Consider the following 12510-nt stretch of genomic DNA (forward strand, 5'->3'; position numbering starts at 1 on the left):
ACAAACATAGCATTTTGTCTAGAAATAATGAATAATGCAAAGTAGAAACTGACAAAAAGGTTTTCATAATATGCTAATTTGTCATTCTGGGTTTGTAACAGTGAGTGTATTGTTATGTTTTCCTATCTATAATGCAACAATTCGAACCCAATGAGATTAAAATTCCACTGGCAGTATTTTTCTTTCAATCAATTGCTGTGTTGGAATGTAAAAACAGACAAGAGGGCCAAGGTGGCCCTAGTTCGCTCACCTTTTTTTACAAGGCCTTGTTCATTGTTTAGTTGATAATTCAGTACTCTAGAGCATATTAGATTGGTTCTCTTCTGTTTACTTTTACAGTGTGAGCATATGATTAATTCTGAGTACTGTCTATTTGCATGTTGTTTTTTTTGCAATGCATTCATTTGCAAGTAATGCTAATTCTACATGTGTTTACCAGGTTTTTGTAAGATTTTGACCTCATGACCAAGATTTTGACCCCACATGACCCAATGTCAACCTTTGCCTAGATATCATCAAGAAAAACATCCTGGTCAACTATCATCATTATTGGACCAAAACTATGGCCTCTAGTGTGTTTACAAGGTTTTTGTAAGATTCGACCCCATGACCTAGATTTTGTTCCCACATTACCAAACGTCAAACTTGACCCAGATATTGTCCAGACAAACATCCTGGTCAAGTTTCATCGATATTGAACTAAAACTCTGGCGTATGGAGTGTTAATGAGGTTTTTGTAAGATTTGACCTGGTGACCTATATTTTGACCCCTCATGACCAAACATCAAACTTTGCTTACAAAAATAAATATAACGACCAAGATTCATAAAATCTGAAACAAAATTGTGACCTCTAGAGTGTTTACAAGGATTTTGTATAATATCATGAAAATTTCGACAATCTAAGGGCAACAATTCTGGCATGTTTTGTGCGATTTTGCTCATAATCAAACTAGAATGTGATCTTGTGGCCATACAGCTTCTCAGCAACTTTGATAAAGAATGCTTGAGAAATGTAAATACTAGAGTGTTTACAAACCAAATGTGGACGCATGGACAAAAACCGATCTGAGCCATTATCCAGCTTGTCCAAGATACCAATAAAACCATTGTCTTGACTAAGTTTCACGATGATAAGGCAAAAAATGTGACTTCCAGTGTGTTCACAAGGTTTCTCTATAGTCATATAGGAAAAACTGCCCCACCCCCCTGGCGTCCATGTTTTTAGACCGATAGGGACAATTTTCGAACTTCTCTAAGATATAAATAAAACCAATGTTTTCACCAAGTTTCATGATGATTGGGTAAAATATGTGACTTCTAGAGTGTTCACAAGCTTTTTTTACTATATAAATATAAGGAAAATGTGCCTCCCCCCTGGCAGCCATGTTTTTCAACTGACAGGAACCATTTTTGAACTCAACTCTCTTATCTAGGAAACATATGTTCTGACCAAATTTCATGAAAATTGGGCCGAAAATGTGACTTCTTGAGTGTTCACATGTTTTCACTATATACATATAGAGAAAACTGCCCCGCCCACTGGCAGCCATGTTTTTTCACCCATCTGGACCATTTTCAAACTCGTCAGAGATATAAATAAAAACAATGTTTTGATAAAGTTTCATGATGATTGGGCAAAAATTGTGACTTCTAGAGTGTTCACAAGGTTTCTCTATAGCCAAACAAGGAAAACTGCCCCGTCTACTGGCAGCCATGTTTTTCAATTGACTGGAACCACTTTTGAACTCAACCAACATATCATTAAGACAAACATTTTAACAAAGTTACATGAAGATTGGACATGAAATGTGACTTCTACAGTGTTTACAAGGTTGTTTTTTTTTTTACCTAGTGACCTAGTTTCTGACCAAGCTTGACCCAGTTTCAAACTTGATCGAGGTATTATTGAGACAAATCTTCTGACCAAGTTCCATAAAGATTGGACAAGAAATGTAGCCTCTAGAGTGTTTACAAACCAAATGTGGACGACGGACGGATGGACGGACATACGACGGACAAAGACCGATCACAAAAGCTCACCTGAGCAATCAGGTGAGCTCATAAAAAAAAACAGTCATAAAAACAAATATACATTTGATGGTAAAATACTATTAAGTACCCAATATCAAGTGCAGACATCAGACCTGCCAATAACAAGTTGATTCTGTTTTATGTAAGCTAGATGGTTTTCCATTAAACTTTTATTCCCATAATTTTTTAGATGAGTAGTCATATATATTTATATTTGCTGTTGTTTTACTAAGCGAATATCAAAATTCTGCCATTTTTCAAAATGAATAAAACTCCAGGTCTTTGTCAGCTATTCACAAGGCAAACAAAATAATTAAAAGTTTCCATTTAATCTGTTGAGCAACGTGGAAGAGGTTTGTTCCATAAACTTACATAATATTAATAACAGACCAAATCCACCAACCGACCAAATTACTACAATACACCCACCCACAGCAGGACTATAACAGCAAACAGTACTTAATGAAACTTACCCAATGAGCCTCAATCCGGGAAAATGGGGCTGAATGCATGTGGGTGAAGTGTCAACCCAGATAAGCCTGTGCAGTCTGCACAGGCTTATCAGGGACAACACTTTTCACTGGATTTTCTTTATAAGAGACTTAGTTTAAACAACAAATTATATTAAAGCTGAAAGTGTTGTTGGTTAGACTGTGCAAACTGCACGGGCTAATCTGGGACTATACTAAACGCACATGCATTAAGCCACATTTTGCCAGAGTGTGAAGCCCAGATGTATTACTTGTATCTCCCCACGTATCCATCGGCTATCACTGCTCCAATCAGCGGCATGAAGTAGCACAGCATGGAAAAGGCGTGATAGATCGAGGTGGCCGTGTTCTCCTCAAATGACAGCCATCTTGTCAGGTATAGCACCAGAATAGCTGGCAAATAGATTGAAAACAATGTTTAACATTCCTGTAATAGCCAAAGTACAGAGTTCAGATGAAAAAAATGATTAAGAGGCAATAAATAATAGCCATGAACGTCATGCATTTTACGCCTCTTCTATAAACTTTTATTGTTTATAATTAACTGTTTTAATTACACAGGTCACATTGGTGTAGTGGATATAGTGTCCGTCTTGCGATCAGGATGTCATGAGTTCGATCTCTAATGTGGGAGCGTGCTTTAGATTTCCCCCATAGACACTAAGTACTGGTTTTAGTCCCAGAAAACGGACTCGAAAGTGTTCAAATAAGCCTTAGGCTTTCTATGCAATCGAGCTTAAATAAATATGTTTAAACTAAACTGTTTTAATCATCAGTTTTAAACAGTAACAGCATGTCCATTGCTATCCTATGTAAAACACGTTTCACTGTTAACTTCCCCACTCTGAAGCGAAGTAAAAATGGCTATATGCAACCAGCATAAAACAAGAACAGTCTGGCATCCATTTTATGCTGTTTGCTGCTCATCAGTCATATAGGGATGGAAATAAAGCCTTTAAAACTTGAATCTATTAAGAAAGGTCTTCAATTATTGAATTAACTTGATTTTCTAATAGACTACAAACAGGTCAAAATGCATATCTGTAAGTAAAGGTTTAAAGACTCTATAACGCTCAAAATCAACGAAAATTTTGTAAAGTATTTCATAAAATAAAGTTAACACCTAAACAATCAGTGTTACTTATAGCAATAGCCACAATTTCAATGCTAGATGTGGTATGATTACATAGATTTTTGTAGATACAAAATGCTCGTTTTTATTTATTTGTGACACAATTAATTCCATTTTAATTTACCGCAAATCTATCTATACATATGACACACAAACACCATGTTAGTGTTCATGTGTCCTATGAATATATATCCTTGCGGGAAATTAAAATGGAATTAAATATGCAAAACAATAATAAAAACAAGCATTTTGTATCTACAAACATCTATTTTACCAGAACACATCTGGCGTTGAAATTTCAGTAATTGCAATTAGGAACACTGATTTTTAATTGGTTAAGGTTATTTTACGAAAAATTGTACCAAATTTTCGTTAATTTTGAGTAGTAATGCTACTTTAAGAGACATAATATTTAATTTGATATTGAACAACTAGCAAATGTTTAATGCATTCTTGCCCATTGGTCATTTCAAGGAAGAGAAAATCCCATGCTTTACACAACGCTCTTGATTAGGGGAATGTTGGCATAATTATGCATATCTTAAAAGATATTTGTTAATTCAATGTATTGTGTGTATTGATAATGCAGAAAAATAGTGAATGAACCAATACATTTATTATCTACTTTGTATACAGATTTACCAATAAATGATTGGATCCTAGCCATCTGCTTTAACTGGGGAAGTAACTATTATGTGGTGTATATACAGCCTAGTTCACAATATATTATTCTCATGTGCTTTGTTATTCCAGCAGTCTTTCAACTCTGGAGTAGGCGTTTGCCTAGGAGTTTAATGTCTGCCTTAGCAGGTTTCAGGCAAAATAATGTTTGCCACAAAAACACAAATAAATTTATCAAAACAACTTATGCAATTTATTCAGGAAAAAAACGGCAGCAAAACATGTGCATATGAAAGCAAGTTAATTGCAGTGAAAGTCTCCTTTCTAATTTGTTGTTATCGTACATTTTTTGCGCTAGTTTTAAGAGAACTTGTTCTCATTTCATCAATGCTTATCAAAAGTGCTGGCTTTACTTGTTTTGTTCCATAAATTTTACTGTCTCCAAAGCAAATTTTGCATGTCTAGAAATGGACTTAACAACACTAAATTGTATCCAAAATATTCATAATAATGTTATTAGATTGTGCTAGTTTATTTCATGCCACTGAGTATTATGTTGACAATGATCACGTAATAAAAAGTATATAAAGACAAATACAGATTGGCATCTATCAATAAAAGTTAATGTGGATAATTGACGAATAAGATAAATCAAGTACATGGTGAATGTATGCTTGGAAGTCATGCAGAAAAAATGCTCACATAAAAGTAAATACTGGTAAAACATGGAATAACAAACCTCTCATGCCATAGTAAGAAAACCTTTCACAAAATTCGTTGGATAGGATGAAGAACACAGAGTATGGATACTTCTGAAAAATAAGTAACTAGAAACCTCCAATAAATTATGTAGTTTCCTGAAATCTGAGGTTCGGTCAAGATAGCAGAAAGAAACATTTTGGGAGACAGATAATTTTACAGGTGCAAAGTCTATATAAGTATATCTCATACAAACAAGAGCTGTCACCATAGGATGACTTATGCCCCCTATAAACGCTTGATAGAAGTTATGAGCTTTTTCCGAAACCTAAATGCAGATTTGGAAACCTAAACGCAGACCCTAAGTTCAAGGTCAAGGGGTCAAAATTTGTGTGCGTATGGAAAGGCCTTGTCCATATACACATGCATGCCAAATATGAAATTGCTATCTGAAGCGACATAGAAGTTATGAGCATTTTTGAAACCTAAACGCAAAGTGTGACGGACAGACGGACAGTCCGATCACTATATGCCCTCCTTTGGGGGCATAAAAATTTCAAGTGCAGGGTTACATACTGTGAAGTACTTATTGAAATCTCCAGTTATGTTTTGAAGCTAATACAAAGTAGTAAAAACACACACGTTTTTCAGTAGTTTAAAAGAGGACTTCTAAAAACCCAAGTTTAGTCAATAGGTGAACTTATTAATTAATATATTCTGGCCCTCACAAAATTCAATAAGAAAAATACTTTTTTCAATGAAGTACTTTTTTTTAAGAAATGCAACAGTTCAAAAGAGCTGGTCATAATTTTGAAATAACTATATACCTTAATTGTGAAAACCTCTGTTTTTATAGTATTGTCAATCTATAAATACTATTGGAATACAAATCGTCTTTTGACAGCAAAAATATAAGATGGCTTATAATGCTAAAGGTGCACAGAAAGTTTAGCTACTATCGAGAACATTGCTACATGTCAGTTTTCATAACACATGTGGAGCAACAAGAAAATTGTTTATATAATTATTATTTATAATAACCATATTTTAAACTGATTTTATTTTAAAATAAAAAGCCAACTGAAGAAATAATATCTTACCTGTATTTTCGAGTTTTCATTTCGATCTAGAAGTTCTGATGCTGTAAAAAGCAGACAAAAGAATTCCTGGTATATACAGATACATTAGTAACTCTGAAAAAAAAAAAGAATTTAAACGTAATGAAATAATATATAACCCTGGTGTTAAACAGGAAGCCTTATGTTTCCAAACCCAATTTGTAAAAAGGGTGAACAGCAGAAATCCCTTCTTTGGTACTGTGATAATGAATGATAGCACCTTTTACTTGAACCTCAGTAAGATCTCAAGCAAAACCATAAGCAGCCATTTAAATCAAGTACAAATTAAGGGATTACGGGAAGTCAAGGACAGTAAAGGATTTTGGACTGCTTACATATATGTTGAGTGTTTTGATTGTAACTATTTTATTTGATATAGAAATTAAACAAATGTTTCATGACCCTTATAATAATTAATGTGTGTATTAATTCCAAAAAAGTTATTTACACCTACCTGAAGAGGTTTCTCTTGGTGAACTGCCACCATCATTCAGCGTGCCATAATGAGGTTCCATGTTGAAAGCTTCACTCAATCAAACTAGAAAATAAATAACTGCATCTTATATAATTATGGCCACTAAAGATAGTCAATAGTCCAAAATAAAACAACCTCTTCATGTCACTAAATTGGCAGATTTATGGGAACTTGTATTCAATGTAGAGAAATGAAAAGTCATACATAATGGACAAATACGAACCTGAACAGGTTCATACTATGAACAATTAGACTTAAAAATAAGTAAAAGAAATCTTGGAGTAACCTTCACCAGAGACCCTAAATTCAGTCCACACATTCCCAAGAAGGTAAATCGAGCCAAAAGTATGCTAGCACTTATAAAAGGGTCAATGCATATCTTTATAACTACTCCTCTTTGAGACTTTACATTGCATTGGCGAGGACACCCAAGAATTAGCTAATGTAGTTTTGCACCCTTATCTCCGAAAGGATTGCGAGAAAATTGAATAGGTCCAAATGCGAGGGACAAATCTTGTACCATACTTAAGGGATCTGCTATACAAGACCAGCCTCATACATGTAGAACTTAAACTTATAGCTATGCTACCACATTTAGGAATTACGCTACACACACAAGACTTCAAGGGGATGTGATCCAGACAAGCTTGCGAAGGGACTTGGCAATTGCCCTTTGCGCAATTTCCTTTAATAAAGAAATATATCAGTTTCGAAAATAAAGTGAACATCGCCGGAACAGTTTAGTATAAAATCATCAATTTTATTTCAGCCTTTAGATTGGTATATTAATTTTTAAAAGATACTTAATTAAGAAACAAAATAAAATATCAGTTTAAGGTAGAAGCAGATATGAATATAAGCCATAGCTTGAAGTCTTTCAAAATTATATGTTACTATTAAAATATTTTGATAAAATTGGCATCCAAAACGGGGTTTACCCACTGAACATTGTGTTTATCGTCATGTCAGCTATTTTTGCGATGTGCGCCCACATATAATTCCATGCAACATTTTATGAGAATCGGGAAAAAGTAAAAGAATTTTCTTTAAAATAAATCAAATAAATGAAAGTCTGGTGTTTACACTTGCGCAGTAGTCTGCCTCACTTTGCAATTTATGTGGAAATTTAATGAAGAGGACCACACAAAATTTAATGGAATCGGGATACCTTTTGGATTATTTCTGTTGAAGTAAGATTTTGAAATGCAATTATACTCATTTTAGTAGTGTATGTATTTATTTTCAAGCGTAGCAATGTTAGTGAAACAAAACACTGACAGTTCATGCGTGTGATGTCATGATAAGAGCTGTGTTCTTAATGAAAACAAAGTGATGCCTGATGGAAATTAGGCTAAACTCAATATAAGAGAATCATACTATATTATTTATTCTAAATCCCTTTTAATATATATCAACACTATTATAAATATTGAAAATTTGTTTCATGTTTTACATTTTTTCATTTCTATTGTGTGAATTTATGAAATGTTATTTATTGTACATGTATGTATGTATTTCTTTAGACTTTGCAGTCAAGGATAACCCATGAAAGTGCAAGCACTTATTTCCAATGGGGTCCTTTGGTTTTTGCTGAAGAGACAGCAAGCAGAAGAGACAGTATTGGGATACAAGGAATCTGGATATATTGGTTTCAAGCAGGGGGACACTCTGATACTGCTAAATAACAGAGAGCCGAGAGATAAAACAAGCTCTTGTAACGTAAATGGGGGTGTGATCACACTGTTTAGATATACAAAAATTTTTCCTTCAGCCTACCTGACTTATGATTGGATATTCTAAACAAATGATTGGGGAATATAAACATGAATTAATTAACTTCAATCAAGACTGACAACAATAACTGAGACACCTAAAAACGCCTGCCTGGGCGATTATTAAATACAGTCACCGTGCTTTTACTACGCCGGCAATACCTATACCTTAAAACATTCCACCCATATATCATGCACACAGTGGACAATACAAGTTTATCTGGGCGTTTCAAAACTGGAGTCACCATGCACTCCAAACCTCGAGCATGGAACCTATTCCTGCAATAGCACCGTCATGCAGAAGCTACTAGATCTACACCAAGAAAACCCGCCATGCACTCCAAACCTAGAGCATGGAATCTATTCCTGCAATATCACTGTCACGCAGACGCTACTAGATCTACACCAGGAAAACCCGGGGACCGGTCTGCTAATGCTCTGTTCTTCTAACAGGGTTTAGATATATGGAATGTGTTGACTCAGTTCATCCCTAACATTGCTAGGAGACTACTGTGAAGCCAAAACTACCTCATATACTAATTTGTGTATTAACAATCAGTTCCCCTTTTCCTCTCGACAGGCTTCTTACGGTGACAGGATCCAAACTAAAACTCAACACATCAAGACATCATTTATATACACTAGAAAGTCACGTGACGCTAAAACAACATTGACAAATCCAGGTTAAACTATTATCTATAAAAAAAGTAGCCTAACGGGGTTGTCAGCCTCTTCCTTACATGAATAATTTTATCAATAGAGACCACTATTTTATTCTTTAAGGGTAACTTATTTATTTTCAATAATAATAACAATATCAGACCAAAATGACGTTAAATATTGACAGGAAATATCTTACATGTTGAAAATATAGACGGATGAATATATGTTTCTGGTTTTCCAGAAGTTCTTAATGTAAACAACATAAAGGTTACATAAGCAGCGTTATAGATAATTTTTGACCCATGGGGGTAAATACCCCCACTTTTCAAAGCATGTGGGTAAATGGTCAAATTTTGCCTTTCTTGAAGGGTAATTTGCTAAAAGTGAAACAAGAACACTACTTTAATCATGTTAAACACAATAAACCATCAACTATGTGTATTCCTTCAAAGTAGTCCATTTCTTAAAGTGTTTTTTGCTTTTTTAACTGCTTTTGTTTATAGGCTTCCACCACCGTGAGCCACAGATTTTTTTTTTGCCAACTTTCAACAGTTGTTTTATAAGCGTTTAAGTGTGTCCTTTTTGATTTGAAAACAGAGGAAATTAAATCATTCAGTATTGGCAGTACAATGTTTTTACTCGATACAACTTTTGCTGCATAAAAAGGATCAATTTTACTTTGGGAAGTACTTTGTTTTGGCTTCAAAGAAGCCATGCTGACCTCTTCATGTAATTTAATATACACATAAGCGCTTGACTGTCTGTTAAAACAAGAGCACTGCATAGCGGGTGCCAACGCTCGGCTGCGGATGCAGTTTTGAATAAATGAAAGCTTGTCAGAATTTTTTTTTAAGAGGTCACAGTGACCTTGACCTTTGACCTAGTGACCCAAAAATGGGTGTTGCGTGTAAAACTCATCAAAGTGCATCTACATATAAAGTTTCAAATTTGTAGGTGGAAGCACTTTGATTTTAGAGCAAAATGTCAAGGTTTTAGCACGACGCTGGCGGACGTCGGACGACGAGCTGGCTATGACAATACCTCAGGTTTTCTCTGAAAACAGCCGAGATAAAAATCAATACTCAATTCACCATGCGTCTAGATTAAACAGAGTATACATACCGACTGGCTAACTATTTCTTCAATCCAGCGCACTAATTAGCTCTAATTTTTACGATAACCAGTCTCATATTTTGGCGAAAGACAATCAGCTGTTTATATTTTTTGTTTACGCTATAATACGCAGAGAATTTACATCATTTGCGTAAGTCCAGATTGGCTTGCTTAAATGTACGCATGGAAATGATAAATTGAGCATATCTTGATATTTTTAATGCGTATATTACGCTGATACGCAGCTTATCTATAACACTGCATGCAATTAATTTTATCGCAATAACGACACATCGTTACACTCTTCCGAAGTCTCACATCAATGTTTCCTACTCCTATAAATATGAGGTCGATTTACATCGACCTCATATCATTTAACGTTATTTTGCAATAGCATCGTTCCGACATGAATTCATGTCGGAAGCTTTAACAACATCATATTCATATAACAGCACAGAATAATCATGCAATAAATTATTAAACATAAAATATAAACATTATTTTACTAATTGCATTAGAAAAATGTTTATACAAACTTACAAGTAATGATAGTCCAGACCTTAAAACACTACCACTGTTCAAATTCCATATTGTTGCCATATAGCACTGTGTAAATTGAAAGATGCATAATGTTACCTCATTGGTCGGTTATAAATACATTGTTTCTCTATATATAGTATTCGATTTAGACGAAAATAATAATTTACGTGGAATGTCATATTAGTTTTCCATTAAAACTTTGATCTTGCTGTGTGTGTTTATGGACGTTATTAATTATGTTATACTTATTTTTATATTTCATTAAGAATTAGAACGTGTAGCCCTTTTTGTTAACTGTTTTTAGCAAACGATTCGCGGCTTAATAAGACACGGAAAATAGTTAAAGCGACACTTTCGTTTAAAGGTTTAATGTGAACAATATTAAATGAAACCTTTTTTGGTATTAATATATTTTATTGACATGTTAAATTCGATACTTGAAAAGGTGTTTAGTCTTTAAAAAGATGTCGCTGATATTGTTAATTTCAATAACTGTTATTATGCTTAATGTTGTATAAGAACTTGAATAGTTTCACTGAGTTGTATTCACGCCTAAAATCCGATATCGTAAAACGCGCAACGGTTAAGAATAATGTCTGAATAAGTTTAAGTATTCAGATTCGAATATCAGCAGCTGTGCCAGCTAGGAAGCCCCGTTTTGGATTTAACAACCGCAAGCGAAACAACATACTTTTTTAAGTCTTGCACTTAGACTCCATGATCACAAGTATAGGTCCCTGCTGTGGCGTATGACACCATAGTGTTATTTAGTATTGGTCGGCACAGTATCTGATCATAACGAGATAATTGGTTTGTGCTGAACACAGGGGCAATAAAACCACAGATCTATCAATAAACAATATTATTGAGATATCTTTTATTGAGCACCGCAAAAAAAATTCTCAAACCACGGACTCTAGATTACACGGATAAGAAACATGGCAACATTCTCAGAATCATCACTGCTATATGTGTAATCACCTAACAATTCGTCTAAAAGTAAAAATAATTTATATATTTGAGTTGAAGACGATGTACTGTTGTATAAGTCTGAATAAACTATCTGTCTGACTGTCTAAATCTAAGCCGTCATCGTCCCAGTGAAAAAAATCTGATTTTTAATAGTTGGACATGATGCCCTGATGTCAAAATACGAAATGACCCGCGTAACACCGACCGTGATTTTCAAGAATCTTTCATAAATTGATAATTTAAGGTAAATAACATTTCATATAATTATACATAATTCCCTCGTTGATAATTAACAGCAAAAGATGAATGTTTTTGACACCCATTTTATTTCAAGTATGCATGTAAAGCCGAATAAAATCGAGAGGATCCGCTATATACGCTGTTTCATCATAAGTTTAACACCCTTTCTGTGTTATAAACAAGAGCTGAAATCGTTAATTTATTAAGATATATTTATAATAAGCTTTATTGATATGTTTCGTGAACAAAATACTACAATATATTCCATAAAAAATATAATAATCATGGCAAAGGAAATTCAATGGCCGGTTTCTAAACAAAAGCATAATCGCCAAGACCGTAGCATAAGTTCAGTGCGTTAGGAACGCGCGCTACTTTCTTCCGCCTTCATTCCTTAATTACTTTCGTTTTTAAACATTTTTTTCTATCGTATACAGAATTCTATTATCCTAAGCAAGATCTATTTTTAAAACTGAAATCCAAATATAAACGCTACAAATTGGTATTAAGTACGAACATGTCAACCGTAAATCTAGATTCTAAAACTCCAAAACGGTATGATATTTGCAAAAGTTAAAGTTACAACTCGCCGGGCTGTCGAAATCAGAAGTAAACTTAATATATTTTTATATATCTGTTTA

General features: G+C 34.1%; 1 protein-coding gene across 8 annotated transcripts in view; it reads right to left on the bottom strand.

The window, feature by feature from the left end:
* The window catches only part of LOC127847264 (solute carrier family 15 member 2-like), a 101212-nt gene that overhangs the window by 87548 nt on the left and 1154 nt on the right, over positions 1-12510 (bottom strand). For all 8 annotated transcript variants that reach the window (XR_008033886.1, XR_008033887.1, XM_052379056.1 and 5 more), the window contains exons 2-5: positions 6549-6632; positions 6077-6117; positions 5017-5089; positions 2776-2917 (exon numbers count right to left, since the gene is read on the bottom strand). Coding sequence is in view for 6 of the 8 variants with exons in the window: in XM_052379056.1 (XP_052235016.1) it covers positions 2776-2917; positions 5017-5089; positions 6077-6117; positions 6549-6609 (317 nt within the window). In the remaining 2 variants the exon portion in view is untranslated. The remainder of the gene's footprint in view (positions 1-2775; positions 2918-5016; positions 5090-6076; positions 6118-6548; positions 6633-12510) is intronic.

This window comes from Dreissena polymorpha, chromosome 10 (genome assembly GCF_020536995.1).
Source record: "Dreissena polymorpha isolate Duluth1 chromosome 10, UMN_Dpol_1.0, whole genome shotgun sequence".
NCBI classification, from domain to species: domain Eukaryota; kingdom Metazoa; phylum Mollusca; class Bivalvia; order Myida; family Dreissenidae; genus Dreissena; species Dreissena polymorpha.